The sequence below is a fragment of the Serinus canaria genome, chromosome 21, assembly GCF_022539315.1.
Source record: "Serinus canaria isolate serCan28SL12 chromosome 21, serCan2020, whole genome shotgun sequence".
In the NCBI taxonomy this organism is placed as follows: Eukaryota; Metazoa; Chordata; class Aves; order Passeriformes; family Fringillidae; genus Serinus; species Serinus canaria.
The window spans coordinates 1,393,726-1,414,333 of NC_066334.1; the positions used below are offsets into that span (position 1 = coordinate 1,393,726).

At 57.8% G+C, this 20,608-nt stretch overlaps 1 protein-coding gene across 1 annotated transcript; it reads left to right on the plus strand.

The window, feature by feature from the left end:
* The first annotated feature begins 879 nt into the window (after positions 1 to 879).
* Positions 880 to 20,273, plus strand: ALDH4A1 (aldehyde dehydrogenase 4 family member A1). Its single transcript, XM_050982617.1, is given in 16 exon segments — positions 880 to 992; positions 2,275 to 2,368; positions 2,632 to 2,724; positions 2,828 to 2,875; positions 3,166 to 3,321; positions 5,504 to 5,653; positions 5,733 to 5,807; positions 8,711 to 8,898; positions 10,331 to 10,404; positions 12,574 to 12,770; positions 13,096 to 13,143; positions 13,902 to 14,054; positions 17,980 to 18,101; positions 19,142 to 19,176; positions 19,179 to 19,259; positions 19,924 to 20,273. Coding segments are annotated over 16 exon segments (1,662 nt in total). The 5' UTR covers positions 880 to 957; the 3' UTR covers positions 20,037 to 20,273.
* The last annotated feature ends 335 nt before the right edge of the window (positions 20,274 to 20,608 follow it).

Below are 20,608 nucleotides of genomic sequence, written 5' to 3' on the forward strand. Positions count from 1 at the left end.
CCTTCCCCTCCCAGGTGTGCTGTGCGGTGTCCAGCCCGTCCGTCCGTCCGTCCTGCCCGGGCCGGGGCTCAGCCCCCGCTGCCGGAGCCCAGGGGCGGGAGCTGCCCATCAAACAGGTCCCAGTCGGTTTCTGGTGACGATGAAAACCACAAAAAACTATAAAATAAATACCAAACTCCTGGTTGAACGGCTCTGCGTGTTTATTCTTGGGGTGGAAAACAGAAGGATTTGGGTCTGGGGAGGGAGGGACCCTCCTCGTTTCTGAAAATCCGCCCAGCCCAGGTAATTTGAGGTCCTAAAATAGCCCGAACTCCCCTCAAAATTAGGGTCCTTCAGCTGCAGATCTTGAAACGTGACTCTACTTGGAAATTAAAGTACCTTCTGCACACCCCAGCCTCCTCCTGGCCCTGTGCCCCAGCCAGGCCCCTCCTAACCCTAACCCTCCTCTGGGTTAAAATCACCCCTTTTTTTGGTAATTCTGTGTTCCTAAAGGGATTCTGAGTTGCTTTTCTCTTTCTCCCCGCCCAGGTCCTCTCGGGCGGCTCGGAACCCGCCGAGCTCCGGCCGCAGTCCCAGCCGCTGTCTCTCCTCGGGCCGGTTTTGTTGTTGTTTTTCCCGAATTTCCCTTTTTTAAATGGTTTTTGGCTCCTTCCCGCGCCCCGCCCCTCCCACGTGCCGCGCGCGCCATCGCCCCCCTCCGCTCCGGGCGCAACCATCACCGCGCGGGGGGGGAACGCGCCGCTGGGGACACCCCACGGGCACGCCGCGGGCGGGGGGGACACACGGCCAGCACCCTTACACGCAGCGAGGGGCGGACGCGGGGCCGCTCCTCCAGACCGCCGCCCCCGAGGGTTTATTAATTTATTAATTAATCGATGGTTGTGTCTCCTCCCCGCCCCCCCTCCCCCCGCGCGGTGGGTGGTGGCCGCCGCGGGCCGGGAGAGCGGTGGGGCCGGGATGTGGCGGCGGCTGCGGACGCTGAGGGACTGTGGGTGAGTGCGGGCTCCTTCCTTCCCTTCCCTTCCCTTCCCTTCCCTTCCCTTCCCTTCCCTTCCCTTCCCTTGCCCCCTTCCCGCACCGACCCCACGCGTGGGGCGGACTCGGGCTCCGCTCGATCCGCGCTGCCCCTCCTGCCATCCCCGGGAACTCTCCCGCTGCCAGCCCTCAGTTCCCCTTGGTTCCCCCTCCTTCCTCCTTTTTCTGCCCTTGTTTCCCTCATTTTTCCCTTTTGTTTTCTCCTTTCCCACCCGTTTTTACCCATTTTCCACAGTTTACCCTCTGTTTTCTCTTTTACCCTTGTTTTTACCTGTTTTCCGCTGCTTCCTCCTGGTTTTCCTCCTTTACCCCCTTGCCTTCCCCCTTTTCTCCCTTGTCTTCTCCTTTTTTCCTTGTTTGCTTTTTTTTCTCCCCCTTTCCCTCTTCGTTTCCCCCTTTTCCCTTCGTTTCTCCCCCTTTTCCCTTCGTTTCTCCCCCTTTCCCTCTCTTTTTCCCCCTTTCCCTTCGTTTTCCCCCCTTTCCCTTCGTTTTTCCCTCTTCTCCCTCGTTTTCCCCTCCCATTTCCCCCTTTTCCCGGGCAATATCGTTGATCGGGACAGCGTATCCCGTTCGTGGGGCTGGGCAGTGCCAAGGTCCGGCTGAGCCCGGGGCAGCTCAGGGTGCCCGTCCGGCTTCTGCCCCCTGGACTTTGCCAGGGGCCGGCGGAGCGCTGGAGCGTTGGAGCACCCGGCTCGATCCGCAGCTCGTTCCTTAAAAATCGATCCTGTGCCTCGGTCCTTAAAAATCCATCCTGTGCCTCGTTCCTTAAAAATCCATCCTGTGCCTCGTTCCTTAAAAATCCATCCTGTGCCTCGTTCCTTAAAAATCCATCCTGTGCCTCGTTCCTTAAAAATCCATCCTGTGCCTCGTTCCTTAAAAATCCATCCTGTGCCTCGTTCCTTAAAAATCCATCCTGTGCCTCGTTCCTTAAAAATCCATCCTGTGCCTCGTTCCTTAAAAATCCATCCTGTGCCTCGGTCCTTAAAAATCGATCCCGTGCCTCGTTCCTTAGGAACGCCTGTCCCAGCACTTTTTGCTAAGCTACAGAAGGGGACACGGCCGGGCTCGGCTCCCGGCTCGGGCATCCCCATCATCCCCATCCAGCGGGAGGGATGGAGCAGGGGCTGGTTTGAGGGGGCAGCCCGGGACCGAGGTGTCCCCGGGGCTGAGGTGTCCCCCCGCGGCTGGGGAAGGAGGGAAGGGCGGATTGCAGCGGTCCCTGTCCGGCCCCTGTCGCAGGCGGAGATGGCAGCACCGCCCGGCCATCCAGGTGACCAACGAGCCCATCCTGGAGTTCAAGCCGGGGAGCCCCGAGCGAGCGGCGCTCCAGAAGGTACCAGTGCCAGGAGCTGGGGATTGCTGGGGCTGGGAGGGCCCCGGGCTGTGCTGCAGGTGCTGCAGGGCAGCCCCAAGCTCTCCCTGGTGTGACAGCCCCATCCTGCCCAGTGCCTGTTCCTTCCCTCTGGGCACAGTCGTGCCTCCTGTGGGGAGCCCATGCCTGGAGCCTGTTCCCAGTTCCCTCTGCCTGTGGGAAGGGGGATGGAGGGCAGCTGCAGGGGGTGGGAGCTGCCCCCACCTCGTTCTCCTCTCTGCCAGGCCCTGGCTGACCTGAAGGGCAAGACCGAGGACATCCCGTGTGTCATCGGGGGGGAGGAGGTGTGGACCCCCACGGTGAGGTACCAGCTCTCGGTGAGTCGGGGGGGTTCTCACTGAATGGGAGAGAACAGAGCAGGGGGTCCCTGCAGGAGGGTCCTGGGACTGGTTCCTACAGAGCCTCTTCTTCTCTTCCCAGCCCTTTAATCATGCACACAAGGTGGCCAAGTACTGCTATGCCAGCAAGGTGAGTACACCTCTCTGTCCTCCCTCTTCCTGGCTGTTTTTTTGGGGAAGCAGCAGCACTTGGCCTTGGTTTAGCAAGTGCAATGCATTTTGTGAGCAGGGAGGCTCCAGAGCCTTTCCAAGCCCCTGGGATCCTGGAACAAACCCACCAGGAGCTGCAGGCTCGGGGTTGTGATGGCACCAGTGGTCTGTGCTTGGGGTGGGTGACCCCTCGCTTTTCCCTGCGACCTGGAGGTGGGGAGGAACCTGGAGAGGCTCCTCCTTGCTGCCTTTTCCCCTTTGCCTCCCCAGGAGCTCATTAACAAAGCCATTAACGCTGCCTTGGCAGCCAGGAAGGAATGGGACCTGAAGCCTGTGCAGGACCGGGCCCAGATCTTCCTGAAGGCGGCCGACATGCTGAGCGGCCCGCGGCGGGCTGAGGTGCTGGCCAAAACCATGGTCGGGCAGGTAGGGATGGTCTTGGTTTGGAAAGCCAGGTGTCTGCTGGGGAAGGCAGGAGCCTCCTCTGAAATGGAAAATGCAAACCCCCTCCCTCTGAATTGTTATAATTTTGAAATTAAGGGGCTCTCAGGCAGAGATATGGGAACAGGAATAACAGTTCTTTATTAGGAAAATGTAATAGTACAAAAAAGACTCCAAAAAACCCCACCACTGCCAGAGTCAGAGCAGGCCCTGACCCCTGTGTGTCAGGGTGGTGGCACAGTCCCATCCCAGGGGGCTCAGGGTGGTGTCACAGTCCCATCCCAGGGGGGCTCAGGGTGGTGGCACAGTCCCATCCCAGGGGGGCTCAGGGTGGTGGCAGAGTCCCATCCCAGGATGGCTCAGGGTGGTGGCACAGTCCCATCCCAGGGTGGCTCAGGGTGGTGGCACAGTCCCATCCCAGGGGGGCTCAGGGTGTGGGGGCACAGTCCCATCCCAGGGGGGATCAGGTGGGGCACAGTCCCATCCCAGGGCTCGTGGTGGCACAGTCCCATCCCAGGGTGGCTCAGGGTGGTGGCACAGTCCCATCCCAGGGGGGCTCAGGGTGGTGGCACAGTCCCATCCCAGGGGGGCTCAGGGTGGTGGCACAGTCCCATCCCAGGGGGGCTCAGGGTGGTGGCACAGTCCCATCCCAGGGGATCAGGGTGGTGGCACAGTCCCATCCTAGGGGGCTCAGCCCTCCTGCAGTGCCAGCTGTGGCTCTGCTGGAGCAGGGATCCTGCACAAGGGGGGAGTTTTCCTCTGGAGCTCCAGGGCTGCTGGAGATGGGCCTGCTCTCCCTCTGGGAATGCAGGGCAGCAGAAAGCTGCTCCTCTGGGAATGCAGTGGGCAAAGGCTGCTGGGTGTCCCAAATGTCAGATTGTATCCAGGTAGGAATGCTTGGATCCTCCCCTGGGTGGATCATCTCCCCATGGGATGCTGGAATTTGATCAGCCCTGCAGGGACACTCAGTGGCCATGGACAGCAGGGATTTCCTGCAGGGAGGATGGGCTGTGGAAGAGATAAAGAAAATTGCCCAATGAACAGAGTATCCTGAATATCCCTCAGACCTCCCGTGGGTGAGAGAGGGAGCTGGGAATGCTCCCAGCTCATCCCTGTGTCTTAGGTTGGAAATGGGAGTTTGTGTTCTATTCCTATTTGTGGAGCAGTTATCCTCTGCTCATTGGGCAATTATCTGTGAGTTTTTGCCCCACCTCCACCAGATGGGAGTAGAATACACAACACCCATTTCCAACCCAAGACAGGGGTGCTGGAGAAGCTGGGCTGAGCAGGAGGAGCCGGGGCAGCAGGGCAGGATGGGCTGCTGGGGTGGTTTTTGGCAGTGGGAATGGCTGGAGGTGCTCTGTGAGGGGAGCCAGGCTGATCCTCTCTCCTTGCTGCTCCTGCGAGCAGGATCAGCATGAGGCCGTGCAGGAGGCCCCATCCTTGGGAACTGAGCTCAAGGGCTGTCACCACGTTTCTCTTCACAGAGGAAAGCAAGGCACAGTTCTTCCCAAGAATATTTCTGGGTTTCACATTCTCTGAGCCTCAGAGAAAGGAAACACAATTCTTATCATTTGCTGTGCCTGTGTTTGTGCCACAGTAGAATGCAGTGTGGAGATTGTTTACCCACAGTGATGGGGTTTTGTTTCCTTGACCTGTCAGGGCCAGGTGTGTGTGTCTGTGTGTGTGTGTGTGTCAGGACTGTGGGCTGACAGTCACGAGATTCAGAGCAGTTCTGTGCAGGTGTGTGCAGAGCTGAGTGCTTGGCAGATTCAGTTTAGATGTAATGTAACATAGTGTAATAGTGTATAGAATAATATAGTATAATAAAGCAATTAATTAGCCTTTTGATAAGATTTCCTCTCCCCTCTTCGGGGGACATCCCGATAGAGAGGGGTGCCCCACAGCCAGCAATGCCCCCTTGCTGCATCCCCCCGTGCCCCCTTGCTGCATCCCCCCTGCACCATCACTGCATCCCCCCTGCACCATCGCTGCATCCCCCATGTGCTGTTGCTACGTTCCCCCATGCACTATTGCTGCATTCCCCATGCAACCATCCCCCCCTGCACCCTTGCTGCATCCCCCCCTGCACCCTTGCTGCATCCCCCCTGCACTGTTGCTGCATTCCCCATGCACTGTTGCTGCATCCCCTTCCCTCTCCCTGCAGGCCAAGACCGTGATCCAGGCTGAGATCGACGCTGCCGCCGAGCTCATCGACTTCTTCCGCTTCAACGCCCAGTACGCGCTGGAGCTGGAGCAGAGCCAGCCCCTGAGCGTGGACATCAGCACCAACTCCATGGTCTACCGGGGGCTGGAGGTGAGCTGGGCCTGCGTCCCCCCGCGTCACCCTGGGGGACAGGAGGCCCCCATGCTCCCTTGTCCCTGTGCCTCTGCAGGGCTTCGTGGCTGCCGTGTCCCCCTTCAACTTCACCGCCATCGGGGGCAACCTGGCGGGGGCTCCGGCGCTGATGGTGAGTGCTGGGGGGACAGGGACAGGGGACAGGACAGGGGGATGGGGCAGAGGGACAGGAAATGGGGGACGGGCAGGGGGGCAGGATGGGGGGCCAGTGCAGAGGGGCATGGGGACAGGGGGATGGGACAGGGGGCAGGGCAGGGAGACAGGAAATGGAGGCAGGGCAGGGGACAGGACAGGGGGAGAGGGGGGCAGGGGAATGGGAACTGGGACGAGTCATAGGACAGGGGGGACAGGACATGGCGGGAGGACAGGACAAGGGGGCAGGGCAGGGTTACAAGGGGACAGGGTAGGGGGATGGGACAGGGCACAGGGGCAGGATAGGGGGACAAGGAGACAGGGTCACAGGAGGGGGGGACAGGACAGGGGGCAGGGTGGCAGGACACAGGGATGGGGCAGGGGAAAGGACAGGGGGACGAGGGGATGTGGCAGGGGGACAGGACAGTCCAAGGAAAGGTTGGGACTGGGATCGCAGCCCTCAGGTTCAGCTGGGCTGGGGTGGGCAGGGAGGGAGCTGAGCCCCCGGGGCTGTTCCACAGACACACCTGGGGCCTGTCGGACCCCTTGACCCAATCTGCATTTAGGCTTTAATTAAACACCCCAGTGTCTGCATTTCCAGTGTGAGGGAAGAAGTGCTGAGGAAACACCCACTGCCCAAACCTGCCCTCCTGGGGTTTTTGCTCTGAACCGAGGTGTCTTTTCCTTCCCAGGCTGGGTTTGGGATCTGGGAATTGACACAGCAGGGGTTTGATTGGTGTGATTGCCTGTCTGTGCTCCGGGTGCTGTCGGGACATGAAAGTGTAACCAGTTTGTAGCTGCTCACATTCCTCTGGGATGACACTTTCTGGGTGCAGTGGGTGTGTTAGGGCCAAGGCCAGGCCGTGCCTCTGCCATTTAGCACTCAACTGGCAGACAGGAGAGCCCAGAAGGTCTGAAAAAATATATTAAAAAAAGGCATTGGTAAAAAGCATTTCTGCACATTCCCGTTTGTGTCCCAGCCCGTGGAGCACAGGAGCTCCTGCCTCTGCAGGGTGGATTCTGGGGAGAGACTGTAATAACCTGGTGAATTTGGGCCAGGAATAATTACTTTATTGTTGTACTGGGAAAGAACCCAACAAATTGTCCCAGCTCTTTGCTAATAGGCTCAGATTTCCTGCTGGCCCCAAAGAGGCTGGGGAGCTTTAAATTTGGGAACATCACATTTAAAGCCATGTTTGAGTGAAGCATTTGAACCTGTCACTAGGGCAGGAGTGGGGGGGACAGGGAGAGTGTGGAGCCACCATGGAGCTGGGAGGTTTTCTGGGAGAGAGGTGCCTTCCTCCCACCCCAGGACCCCAGGGACACCCTTGGCTTTGGGGGATCTGGGGATGAGCCCATCCCAGAGCGGGACAAACCCCTGCTGGCAGCTCTGAGTGACAACTGGGGACATCTCGTGGCTCAGCCAGCTCCCCCTGCTCGTGTGGCAGTGAATTCCCCCAGGATGCTGCAGGGCTGGGATCCCCTGCCCTGGGCTGGGGGCAGAAGGCAGCAGGACATCAGCAGTGCCTTGGAAAGCTCAGCAGCAGGGGGCACCTGGAGTTAAAGTGAGGAGAAAATGCTGCTGAGTAGGGGAATGTTAATTAGAGCCCCGGTGAAAAGGCTGCTTAACAGGGGAATGTTAATTAGAGCCCCAGAGGTTCTGTCACCACGGGGGGGGGGGTTACACACTGGAGGTGTGCATGCAGTCAGTCCTGGGAATGAGATTTCCTCGGGATCAGAGCAGGCCAGGCTGCTGGGAATGCTGTGTCCAGCCTGGCCTGGGTTTCCCAGCTGCCTGCAGCTTCTGCTGGGTTCTGGCAGTGTTTGGAGTGGGGGAGCCCAGGGAGGAACTGTGCCCAGGGGGAGCTTTCCTGCCCAGCAAATCCCTGGAAAGCAGGAGCCAGGAGTCCAGGACTCCCTGTCCAGGGCTGTGACCCCGTGCAGGGGAGGCTGGGCCGTGTGACAGGGACACGGGGCGGTCACAGGGAGGCCGTGGGGCCCAGGGGTGGGGGTGGCACGGGGCCAAGGGGGTGGCACCAGTGGAGTTCTCCAGCCCCTGGTGCTGTTTGTGCCTGGTTAATCCAGGCAGGAGGTTTGGTTTCACTGCCCTGCCTGGCACAAACACCTGCTGGTCCTGCCCGGGGCTGGTGGCACTGCTGGTGACATAAGGAGCACATTCCTGTGTCCTGAGGCAGGAGCCAGGGTTTCCAGCTCCTCTTGGGGAAGGCAGAGCCCAGCCCTGGAAGGGAGGGTGGGGAAGGCTGGCACAGCCACCTGGTGAGAGAAAGTGGGGGATGAAGGGTGAAGGTGGTGCTGCTATTTTCCCCACCTGGAAATGAAACTGGAGATGATTTTACTAAGGAGGCAATGCAAGAGCTGGTCTTTATTTGATGGCTTTGGGGCAGTTATGGAAAGATGTCCACAAAAGCCCACCCCACAGGCATGAGGACATTTTTACAGGTTTTAGGAAATCAGCATAATTGATAAAAAGCACCAGTTGGGAGGACAAGTGATGCAGCCCCCCCTGGTCTGGAGTTCCCCCTCAGCACTGGCTGTGCTCTGTCCAGGAAATATCCCAGAGTTGTTCTCACCTTTGCTCCCGGGAAGAACCAAGGCAGCACTGGGGCCTTGTACCCCTGGGGCTTGGAGCTCTGGGTTTTTTGTCTTTCTCCAGCAGGAAAGGCCATGGAAAAGTACTGGGAGATGGAGTCACTAACCCAACAGGCTACAGAGCCACTCGTGGGTGTGTGTGTGTGTGGAGAATACATGGAGTAATGGGGAACACAGAAAAGACAGAAAGGCTGCGTGTCCCCGAGGTGCCACCGCTCTGGGACAGCTCCCAGGGAGTTCTGACGTCCCTGCCGAGGTGTTGTGTGTCCCCAGGGGAACGTGGTGCTCTGGAAGCCCAGCGACACTGCCCTGCTCTCCAGCTACGCCGTCTACAAGATCCTGCTGGAGGCGGGGCTGCCCCCCAACGTGGTGCAGTTCGTGCCCTCGGATGGCCCCGAGTTTGGGGACACTGTCACCAGCTCCGAGCACTTCTGTGGCCTCAACTTCACCGGCAGCGTGCCGTAGGTTGGGGACAGGGAGGGGCTGGGGGCTGCTCTGGGAACTGAGGACAGGAGGGACAGGGAGGGGCTGGGGGCTCCTCTGGGACCTGGGGACAGGAGAGGGACAGGGAGGGACTGGGGGCTCCACTGGGGACAGGGGAAGGACAGGGCAGGGAGGCGCTGGGGGCTCCTCTTGGCTCTGGGAAGGGCTGCTGCTGGCAGGGCATGGTTGCACGGTTACATCGAAATAAGGGATTCAAAGTGGTCACACAAAGGGGCTGAGCTGGGTTTTGGTGCTGGGGGTGGGGGGGGGTTATCTGTGGGGCTGAGCTCGGGGCACAGGAACAGCCAGAGGGACAGTGACACTCCCAGGGGGGCTGTGGGTGGGTTTGCCCCCTGGGTGGGTTTGGTTTGCCCCCAGGTGGGTTTGTTTTGCCCCTAGCTGGGTTTGCCCCTCAGCTGGGTTTTCCCCCAAGGTGGGTTTGGTTTGCCCCCGGGTGGGTTTGCCCCCTGGGCTCTGGCTGTGTCCCATGGGGTGTCAGAGGTGCTGAGGGGTCCCCGCAGGGGCTGTCAGACCCTGGGACCCCTCCCCAGGGCCAGGCCACGCTCGGCTGAGCAGGGGCTGCCCAGGTGGGGAGCTCACAGCTCCGTGTTGTGTTGGTGGCTGAGCCTCCTGCTGCGAGGCCATTTCCATTTTTATTGTTTTCCAGCCGAGGGGTTTGTCACAGTGAGGCCTGAAGGGAAGGGGGGAAAGGGGAGGAACAGAAACTTCTGGATGCTCACTGTGTGCCTTTCCCTGCAACATTTTATTTTTAAAGCCGTGGAGCTGCTGTGTGGAGTCTTTCTTTGATACCTGTGCTCCCAGTCCCACTTCCCTGTGCATAGCATCCCTTCCTTGGGGGGCTGTCCCTTTGGGGCATCCCTTTTTTGGGGGGGCTGTCCCATTGGGGCATTCCTTTTTTGGGAGGGCTGTCCCATTGGGGCATCCCTCTTTTTTGTGGAGTTTCTCATCCGAGCATCCCTTTTTTGAGGGGCTTTACCATCAGGGCATCTCTTTTTTGTGGAGATTCCCATCAGGGCATCCCTCTTTTTGGGGGATTGCCCATCCCTCTTTGAGGAGGATTACCCATCCCTCTTTTTGGGGGGATTGCCCATCCCTCTTTTTGGGGGGATTGCCCATCCCTCTTTTTGGGGAGATTACCCATCCTTTTTTGGGGAGATTTCCCATCCCTCTTTTTGGGGGATTACCCATCCCTTTTTTGGGGGGGATTACCCATCCCTCTTTTTGGAGGGTTTCCCACTGGAGCATCCCTTTTTTAGGAGATTTCCCATCGAGGCATCCCTTTTTTGGGGGGATTTCCCATCTTTTTAGAGGGTTTCCCATCAGGTGCCATCACCCCGTGTGCCTCTCCCTGTGTGCAGGGCCCTGAGCAGCCCCTCCCTCCCGTTCCAGAACCTTCCGGCGGCTCTGGAAGCAGGTCTCGGAGAACCTGGAGCGCTACCGCAACTTCCCGCGCCTGGCCGGAGGTACCAGCCCCCCCTGCCCTGTGGTTTTTGGGTTTTTGTTTGTTTTGCTTCACAGAATCATGGAATATCTTGAGTTGGAAGGGACCCACAGGGATCCCCAAGTCCAACTCCCGGCCCTGCACAGGCCAGTCCCAAGGGTCCCACCCTGTGCCCGAGGGCATCCTACAGACACTTCCTGGAATCTCTCAGCCTCTGTGCTGGGCCCATTCCCTGGGGAGCCCCCAGCCACCCTCTGGGTGGAGAACCTTTTCCTAAAATCCAACCCAAACCTCCCCTGGTACAGCTTCAGCCATCCCTCGGGTCCTGTTGCTGGTCACCAGAGAGGAGATCAGTCTCAGTGCCTGCCCTCCCCCTTCCCTCCTGAGGGGCTGCAGGCTGCCCTGGGGTCTCCCTTCAGCTCCCCCTGCCCTCCTGAGAGGCTGCAGGCTGCCCTGGGGTCTCCCTTCAGCTCCCCCTGCCCTCCTGAGGGGCTGCAGGCTGCCCTGGGGTCTCCCTTCAGGCTCCTCTCCTCCAGGCTGAACAACCCAGGTGACCTCAGCCCCTCCTCCCCAGCTTTGTTGTTACAGAGCACGACACAGCGACTCCATCAGAAGGGTGCAAGAGAGATTTATTACAGCCACGTGTTGCTGTTGTACTTTTTCAAGATATTTACATTGATCCAACACACACTTTCACTGCCCATTGGTTGTAAAGGAGAAACGAAGTTCCCAGGGGTGACCAGGGAGCCAGGTCACGCTGTGAGCCAGCCAGAGTCCTGTTCCTATCTCTTAACTTTCTCTCCTTCATCCTGTCTCCATGGTGACAACCTTGGTGTCTCCCTCAGCAGAGATATGGGGCTTCCCCTTATCTTCAGAGGGCCCTGGCTGGCTCACAGACCAGCCCAGAATGTCCTTCCTGCCCAGCTGCCCCTCTGGACCTTTCACTGTCTTTGCAGCCCTCCTTTGGGTGCTAATAGATTTATATCCTTCTTTGGGGGCCCCCAAAACTGCCCCAGGATCCCGGGCTCAGGGGCAGCTCCTCCCGTGCCTGGGGAGGAGAGGGGCAGCACTCCCATCCCTGAGGGCAGGGCTGCAGGAGATCCCTGGGTGTTCAGAGCTGGGGGGCAGCACGGGGTGGGAGGTGGTGGGTGGAGCCCAGCGTTTGGGGTGCCAAGGTTTGGGAATTGAGGTTGGTCCCTTTGGGAATTGAGGTTGGTCCCTTTGGTCCCCTTTCCATGGGTTGTGTCCCTGGGGTCACGGCTCTCCCTGTGCTGATGCTTTTGGGGCTGCCTGAAACCAGAGCCCGAGGAAATGAGGGGAATTACAGCAGGTGAATTTACTGAAGGGCTCTCAGGTACATCCGGGCAGGGGCTGCACCCAAAAATGAACCACAGCTCTGGGGTTTCACACCTTTATAACTTTGGTCCATTTGCATATTGGGGGTTCATGCTCCAATTACAGCTCCAGCTAATGAAGTCATTTACCCCAGGTTGGCTCCCCCAGCTCCCTCTTGTTTAATCTCTGGGGCCTGAGGCAGTGAGGTGTCCTTGAGTGCCAGGCTGGAGAGGAATTGCTGTGTCTGCCCAGAACGGGAGAGAGCAGCAGCTGGCACTGCCTTGGAGTTTGGAGTGCTGCACCAAAGAGCTGCAGGGTCACAAACACATGGGAAATATAAAATATATTTTGCATATAATATATTTTATTTTATATATATAAACATAATTATATATAAATTGTATATATCATTATATATAAACATATATATAGACATCAGTTCCCCTCTAATTATATATAGATATAAAATATATAATGTATTATATGTATTATAGATATAAAATATCTATTAGATATATATAATATATATATTATATATATAAACATTATATATCTATATATAATATTATATGTATATAAACATCATTATATATTATATATGTATAGCTATCATTATCTATAAACATATATGGAGACACTGGATATAATATAATATGATATGATATGATATAATACCAGTGTTATTATTATATTATTATATCATATCATAGTCTTTATTTATATTTCCATTCAATTATATACAAGCACATACATAGACATCAGTTCCCCTGTAACCCCGGGGGCGGGCAGAGCCCCAGGCCCGTTTCGGGGTCTGTCCGGCCCCGGCAGCTCCTCCGGTGCCCCGTTGTCTCTGCAGAGTGCGGCGGGAAGAACTTCCACGTGGTGCACCGCTCGGCGGACGTGGGCAGCGCCGTGAACGGGACGCTGCGCTCGGCCTTCGAGTTCGGCGGGCAGAAGTGCTCCGCCTGCTCGCGGCTCTACGCGCCCGCCTCGCTGTGGCCCCACATCAAAGAGAAGCTGCTGGAGGAGCACGGGAAGATCAAAGTGGGAGATGTGAGCCGAGCTGCCGGGCTGCTGAAGGGCTTTGCGGCTCAGCGGGAAGCTGATGGGATTAGGGGCTGCGGGAACTGGCTGCTAATTCCCATTGAACCGAGCTTTTCATCCCCGCCCGCTCCCCCCTCCGCCCCGCAGCTCCTGGCCCTGATTAGAAATTAACTTGTAGCCGCTCTGCGGGGAGGGCCGGGCCGGCTCTTCCCGAGAACCACCGGAGCTCCCGGGACACGGGGAAGGGGTCTGGGGGGGCTGCGGCTGCCCCTGGTGCTGAGGGAGCTCCGGGCTGCAGGCTGTCCCCTCATCCCCTCCTTTCCGCCTCCCACAGCCCACCCAGGACTTCGGGACGTTCTTCTCGGCCGTGATCGATGACAAGGTGAGCCCAGGGCAGCCCCAGGTGGGGTTTGCTGCAGGAATGGGGACAGGGATCACGGTGTGCCCAGTGCAGCCCCAGGTGGGGTTTGCTGCAGGAATGGGAAGGTCACGGTGAGCCCAGGGCAGCCCCAGGTGGGGTTTGCTGCAGGAATGGGGACAGGGATCACGGTGTGCCCAGGGCAGCCCCAGGTGGGGTTTGCTGCAGGAATGGGGACAGGGATCACGGTGTGCCCAGTGCAGCCCCAGGTGGGGTTTGCTGCCCAGGTGGGGACAGGGATCAGCTGGAGCTCCTGGTGGCTGAGTGTTGTGTGCCCTGCTGGTGAAAATTCGGGAGTTTCCCTCAGAAATCGTCCTGGCCTGAGGGTTTTCTGTGCAGTCCTTGCTCCTGCTCCTCCTCCTGAGCCAGGCGGCGTGTCCTGAGAGGAGTGACCCAGACCCCCTTACAGATCCCAAAACCCCCTTTTATATCCCAAACCCCCTCCCAGACCACCAAACCCACTTTTTTCCTGTCATTCCTTACCCAGACCCCGTTCCAGACCCTCAAAGTCCCTTTCAGCCCCCCAAACCACCTTGCAGACCCCAAAACCCCACTCATTTCCTTTCATCCTGTCTTCCAGACCCCCAAACCCCCTTCCAGACCTTAAACCCCCAAACCACCTTCCAGACCCCCAAACCCTCCTTTTACACCCCCAGACCGCCCTTGCAGACCCCAAAGCCCCCTTTTGAGCCCCCAGCCCCGTGTGCTGTGCCTGTCCCCAGTCCTTTGCCCGGATCAAGGGGTGGCTGCAGCACGCCCGGAGCTCCCCCAACCTGACGGTGCTGGCGGGCGGCGGCTGCGACGACAGCGTGGGCTACTTCGTGGAGCCCTGCATCGTGGAGAGCAGGGACCCCCGGGACCCCATCATGAGAGAGGTGCGTGCGGACCCCACCCCAAACCCCTGGGGGACCCCCGGGACCCCATCATGAGAGAGGTGCGTGCGGACCCCACCCCAAACCCCTGGGGGACTCCATCCCAAATCCCTGTGGGACCCCATCATGAGAGAGGTGAGGATCCCATCCCAAATCCTTTCGGGACCCCATCCCAAATATCTGTGGGAGTCCCCAGACCCCACCCCAAATCCCTGCAGAGACCCTCGGTACCCCATCCCAAATCCCTGTGGGATCCCAATATGAGAGAGGTGGGGACCCCATCCTAAATCCCTGTGGGACCCCTGGGACCCCATCATTAGAGAGGTGTGTGGGGACCCCATCCCAAATCCCTGCAGGACCCCCAGGACCCCATCATGAGGGAGGCGTGGGACATCCCCGTCCCAAATCCCTGTGGGGCACCTGGGACCCCATCCCAAATCCCTACAGGGACCCCATACTGAGACAGGTGTGGGGGATCCCCACCCCAAATCCCTGTGGGGCATCTGGGACCCCACCCCAAATTCCTGGGGGGCATCTGGGACCCCAAAATGACCCCAAATCCCTGGGAGACCCCACCTCAAACCCCTACAGGGACCCCATACTGAGAGAGGTGTGGGGGATCCCCTTCCCAAATCCCTGTGGGGACCCCAATCATGAGGGAGCTGGGGGATCCCAAATCCCTGTGGGACTCCACCCCAAATCCCTGCTCTGGCGAGGACTCCCCCAGGAATGGGTTCCTGCACTGGGCTCGGGCTCTTTGGGGTGTGGCAGCTCCTGCTCCTCCCTCGGCTGATCCCGGGCTTTGGGCTGAGATTTTGGGGCCACTCTGCCAGAGTTTGGGGCTGATCCTCGTGGGGTGTGTTGGTTTTTGGGCTCACAGGAGATTTTTGGGCTGATCATGACGGGTTTGGATATTTTTGGGGCCAATCCTGCTGTGTGTGGGGTTCTTTGGGCTCACTGGGAATTTTTGGACCATCCCTGCTGTGTGTGTTGATTTTGGGCTCCCAGGAGATTTTGGGGCCAGTCCTGAGGGATGTGTTGTTATTTGCACTGCACTGGAGATTTTGGGCCCAATCTTTGTTGTGTTTTGGGCTCCCAGGGGATTTTGGGGCTGATCCTCACAGCTTTTGTTGTTTTTTGGGGCTGATCCTCATGGTCTGTGTCACTCTTTGGGCTCTCAGGGGATTTTTGGGGCAATCCACACAGTGTGTGTGTTGGTTTTGGGGCCAAACCTTATGGGATGTGCTGTTCTTTGGGCTGCACAGGAGATTTTGGGGCTGTAAGGGAAATTTGGGGGCTGATCCTCACGGTGTGTGCTGTTCTTTGGGGTGATCCTACAGAGTGTGTTGCTTTTTGGGCTGCACAGGAGATTTTCAGGCAAATCATCATGGGGTTTTTGGGCTCAGGGGCAATTTTGGGGCTGATCCTCATGGGGTGTGATGGTTTTTGGGGCTGATCCTCATGGGGTGTGATGGTTTTTGGGGCTGATCCTCATGGGGTGTGATGGTTTTGGGGCTGATACTTGTGGTGTGTGATGGTTTTGGGGCTGATCCTGATGGGGTGTGATGGTTTTGGGGCTGATCCTCTCGGTGTGTGTTGGTTTTGGGGCTGATCCTTGTGGTTGTGTGTTGGTTTGGGGCTGATCCTTGTGGTGTGTGATGGTTTTGGGGCTGATCCTTGTGGTGTGTGATGGTTTTGGGGCTGATACTGTGGGTGTGTGATGGTTTTGGGGCTGATCCTGTGGTGTTGTTGGGTTTTGGGGCTGATCCTGATGGGTGTGATGGTTTTGGGGCTGATCCTTGTGGTGTGTGATGGTTTTGGGGCTGATCCTCTCGGTGTGTGATGGTTTTGGGGCTGATCCTGATGGGGGTGTGAGGTTTGGGGCTGATCTGATGGTGTGTGATGGTTTTGGGGCTGATCCTTGTGGTGTGGTGATGGTTTTGGGGCTGATCTCTCAGGGTGTGATGGTTTTGGGGCTGATCCTGTGGTGTGTGATGGTTTGTGGGGGCTGATCCTTGTGGGTGTGTTGGTTTTGGGGCTGATCCTCTCGGGGTGTGATGGTTTTGGGGCTGATCCTGATGGGGTGTGTGATGGTTTTGGGGCTGATCCTTGTGGTGTGTGATGGTTTTGGGGCTGATCCTCTCGGGGTGTGATGGTTTTGGGGCTGATACTTGTGGTGTGTGTTGGTTTTGGGGCTGATCTCGGGGTGTGTGATGGTTTTGGGGCTGATCCTGATGGTGTGTGATGGTTTTTGGGGCTGATCCTGATGGGGTGTGATGGTTTTGGGGCTGATCCTTGTGGTGTGTGATGGTTTTGGGGCTGATCCTTGTGGTGTGTGTTGGTTTTGGGGCTGATCCTTGTGGTGGTGTGATGGTTTTTGGGGCTGATCCTGTGGTGTGTGATGGTTTTGGGGCTGATCTCTTGGGGTGTGATGGTTTTGGGGCTGATCCTTGTGGTGTGTGTTGGTTTTGGGGCTGATCCTTGTGGTGTGTGTTGGTTTTGGGGCTGATCCTTGTGGTGTGTGTTGGTTTTGGGGCTGATCCTTGTGGTGTGTGTTGGTTTTGGGGCTGATCCTGTGGTGTGTGATGGTTTTGGGGCTGATCCTCTCGGGGTGTGATGGTTTTGGGGCTGATCCCCTTGGTGAGTGATTGTTCTGGGGCTGATCCTCATGGTTTTTGTCATTCTCTGGACTCACAGAGGATTTTTCAGCCAATCCACACAGAGTGTGTTGGTCTTTGGGCTGTGCAGGAGATTTTGGGGCTGATCCTCATGGTGTGTGGGGGTTTTGGGGGTCACTCCTGATGGTTTGTGTCATTCTTTGGGCTCCAGGAGATTTTTGGGCCCATCCTGACAGGAGATGTGGGTTTTTTGGGGCTGATCCTGACAGCTTGTGGTACTTTCTGCATGCCCACGAGATTCTGGGGCCAATCCTGATGGTTTGTGTGGGTTTTTTGGGGTCAGTTCTGACAGTCTGTGTCATTCTTTGGGCTCCAAGGAGATTTTGGGGCCCGTCCTGACAGTTTGTGGTGTTTCCTGCATTCCCAGGAGATTTTCAGGCCAATCCTGACAGGATGTGCAGGTTTTGGGGCTGATTCTGACAGTGTGTATGGTTTTTTTGGGGCCAATCCTGATGGTGTGGGATGGTTTTGGGGGCCGATCCTGATAGTGTGGGATGGTTTTGGGGGCCGAGCCTGACAGTTTGTGGGATTTTCTGAACTCTCAGGAGATTTTTGGGCCGATTCTTATGGGGTGTGTAGATTTTTGGGCTGATCCTTATGGTTTGTGATGCTTTCTGGGCTCCAGGAGATTTTGGGGCCCATCCTGACGGTCTCTGGTGTTTCCTGCATTCCCAGGAGATTTTCAGGCCGATCCTGACAGGGTGTGCAGGTTTTGGGGCTGATCCTGATGGTGTGTATGGGTTTTTTGGGGCCAATGCTGAGAGTTTGTGCTACTTTCTGCATTCCCAGGCAATTTTCAGGCCCATCCCCACAGTCTGTGTGGGTTTTTTGGCCTCCAGGAGATTTTGGGGGCAATCCTGATGGTGTGTGATGGTTTTTGGGGCCCATCCTGACAGTTTGTGGGATTTTCTGAACTCCAGGGAAAGTTTTGAGGCCAATCCTGGTGGTTTGTGGGATTTTCTGCATTCCCAGGAGGTTTTTGGGGCTGATCCTGACAGTTTGTGGTGCTTTTTGCATTCCCAGGAGATTTTCAGGCCAATCCTGGCAGTGTCTGTGGGTGTTTGGGGCCAGTCCTGATGGTTTTTATGGGGTTTTTGGGGCGGATCCTGACGTTTTGTGGTGCTTTCTGTATTTCCAGGTTTTGGGGCCGATCCTGACAGGCTGTGTGTGTTTTGGGGTTGATGCTGACAGGGTTTTGGGGGTTTTTTAGGGTCAGTTCTGACGGTCTGGGGTGTTTCCTGCCTCCCCAGGAGATCTTCGGGCCCATCCTGACGGTGTTCGTGTACCCCGAGGATCGGTACCGGGAGGTGCTGGAGCTCATCGACAGCAGCACCCCCTACGGCCTCACGGGGGCGATCTTCGCCCAGGAGAAGTGAGTCCCAAAACTCCCTCAAATTCCCCCAAAAAGCAGCTGGGGGTGCTTTTCCATCTGGACTGAGCCAGCCTTCCCGTCCCCTTGCCCCGTCCCCTTCCCCTTCCCTTCCCCTTCCCCGTCCCCTTTCCCCTTCCCACTTCCCCTTCCCTCCCCTGTACCCCTTCCCCTTCGGCCTTCCCCTTCGCCCTCCCTGTCCCCTTCCCCGTTCCCCTTCCCGTGCCCCTCCCTTCCCCTGCCCTTCCCCTTCCCCTTCCCCTTCCCCTTCCCCACCACCTTACCTTCCCAAACCTTCCCAAACCTTCCCAAACCTTCCCAAACCTTCCCAAACCTTCCCTTCCCAAACCTTCCCTTCCCACCAGGAGGGGAAGGGATATTTTGGAAGTTTAGCTTAGTTAGTTTTCTGGGGGGTCTCTTAGCCCAAAAAAGTTTTTTTTTCTCGGTGAGGAATTATCCCAAAGGAATGTTTGGAGCACGTGGGGGTGAGCCCACAGCCCACTCAGCAGGAGGAGGGCAAAGACTGGTGGAATCTCAGAGAGAATGACCCAAAATTGTCACAGAATTCTGGGCTGTGACAGGAGGGACCTTAGAGCTGATCCTGGCAGGGCAGGGACACCTCCCACTGTCCCAGGCTGCTCCCAGCCCCTCCAGCCTGGCCAGGGACACAGCCAGGGCTGGGCCAGCCACAGCTGCTCTGGACAATGAGGGATAACAGCCTCGGTTTTGTAACCATGAAATGTAAATAGAGAGAGAAAAACCCCAAAGCAGGGAAAATGCAGGGGCTGTGTGTGTGTGTGTGAAACCCCTGAGGCTGGAACTGAGCACAAGGGGACCCAGACCCCTCTGGAGGGAGCACAAACCCCTCTGGAGGGGACATAAACCCTGATGGAGGGGGCCCAGACCCCTCTGGAGGGAGCACAAACCCCTCTGGAGGAGAGCCAGGCCCCTCTGGAGGGGACCCAAGCCCCTCTTGGCCCAGTTTGGTGGCCCTGCAGCCCCTGGGCCATGCTCAGGCTGTCCCTGTCCCTGTCCCTGCCCAGGGCTGCCATCGAGGAGTCCCTCAGGCTGCTGCGCCACGCGCCGGCAACTTCTACATCAACGACAAATCCACGGGGGCCGTGGTGGCCCAGCAGCCCTTTGGGGGCTCCCGCATCTCAGGTGACACCAGGGCTGCTGGCCAGCTGTCCCTCCTGTCCTCTGTGTCTCTCCTGTCCCTGCCATCCTCCTTGTCCTTCCATGTCCCTGTCCTGTGTCCCTCCATGTCCTTCCTGTCCTCCATATCCCTCTGTATCCCTCCTGTCCCTCTGCATCCATCCTGTCCCTCCATGTCCCCATCCCTTGTGTCCTTCCATGTCCCTCCTGTCCCTTGTGTCCTTCTCATCTCTCCATCCCTCCTGTGTTCTGTGTCCCCCCATGTCCCTCCTGTTCTGTGTCTTTCCCATCCCTCTGCGTCCCCTGTGTCACTCCCATCTCTCTGTGCTCCTCCTGTGCCCTGTGTCCCTCCCATCTTTCTGTATCCCTCCATGTCCTTCATGTCCCTCTGTATCCCTCCTGTTCCCTGTGTCCCTCCTGTGCCCATGCTCTGTGTCCCTCCTGTGCTCCATGTCTCTCCATGTCCCTCCTGTCCCCATCCTTCTTGTCCCTCCATGTTGTCCCTCCTGTGTCCCTCCTGTGTCCCTCCTGTGTCCCTCCGTGTCCCTCCATGTCCCTCCATGTCCCTCCATGTCCCCCCATGTCTCTCCATGACTCTCCATGTCCCCCGTGTCCCTCTGTGTCCCTGCCACCCTCCTGGTGTCACCAGCCCTCTCTGCTGTCCCCACAGGCACGAATGACAAGCCTGGGGGTCCCCACTACCTGCTGCGCTGGACGTCCCCTCAGGCCATCAAGGAGACCCACGTGCCCCTGGGGGACTGGCGCTACGCCTACATGCAGTGACCCTGGGGACAGCCAGCCCGGGGACAGCTGCCACCCCCACAGCACTTACACTACTGACCCCTGACCTCCCTCCTGGGAGTTCTTTAAAAAAGGAAGGAAAAAAAAAAAAAAAAAGCGTTGTTCAGTGGTAAAGCTCAGAGCTCCTCGTGGTGCCCTCGGTCAGGTGGCACTTGGGGACACGATGGTGAGTGTGGCAGTGGTTGGATTTGATGGCTTTAAAGGTCTTTTCCAACCTCAGTGATTCTGTGTGAGCGTGCTTAATTAGGTCAGTTGTTAATTAAGGGGTGGCTGCAGAGGCACAGCTGGACCCGGCTCCCTTTCACTCCCGGTTCTCCCATGCCCAGAGCAGTTCCCTCCCCAGGGCACCGAGGGGATCAGAGCAGGAGCTGAGACCTGTCCCTGTCACCTGTACCCAGCCATGTCCCTCCCTGTCCCCAGCAGCCCCAATCCCTGCCCTGGCAGGGCAGCCAGGCTGGTTCTGTCCCCTGAGCTGGGCTTTGTGCCCAGCCTGAGCCTGGGCTGGGCAGGAGCCGCCAGCCAGGAGAGGGCAGCTCCGGGGAGGGCAGCTCCGG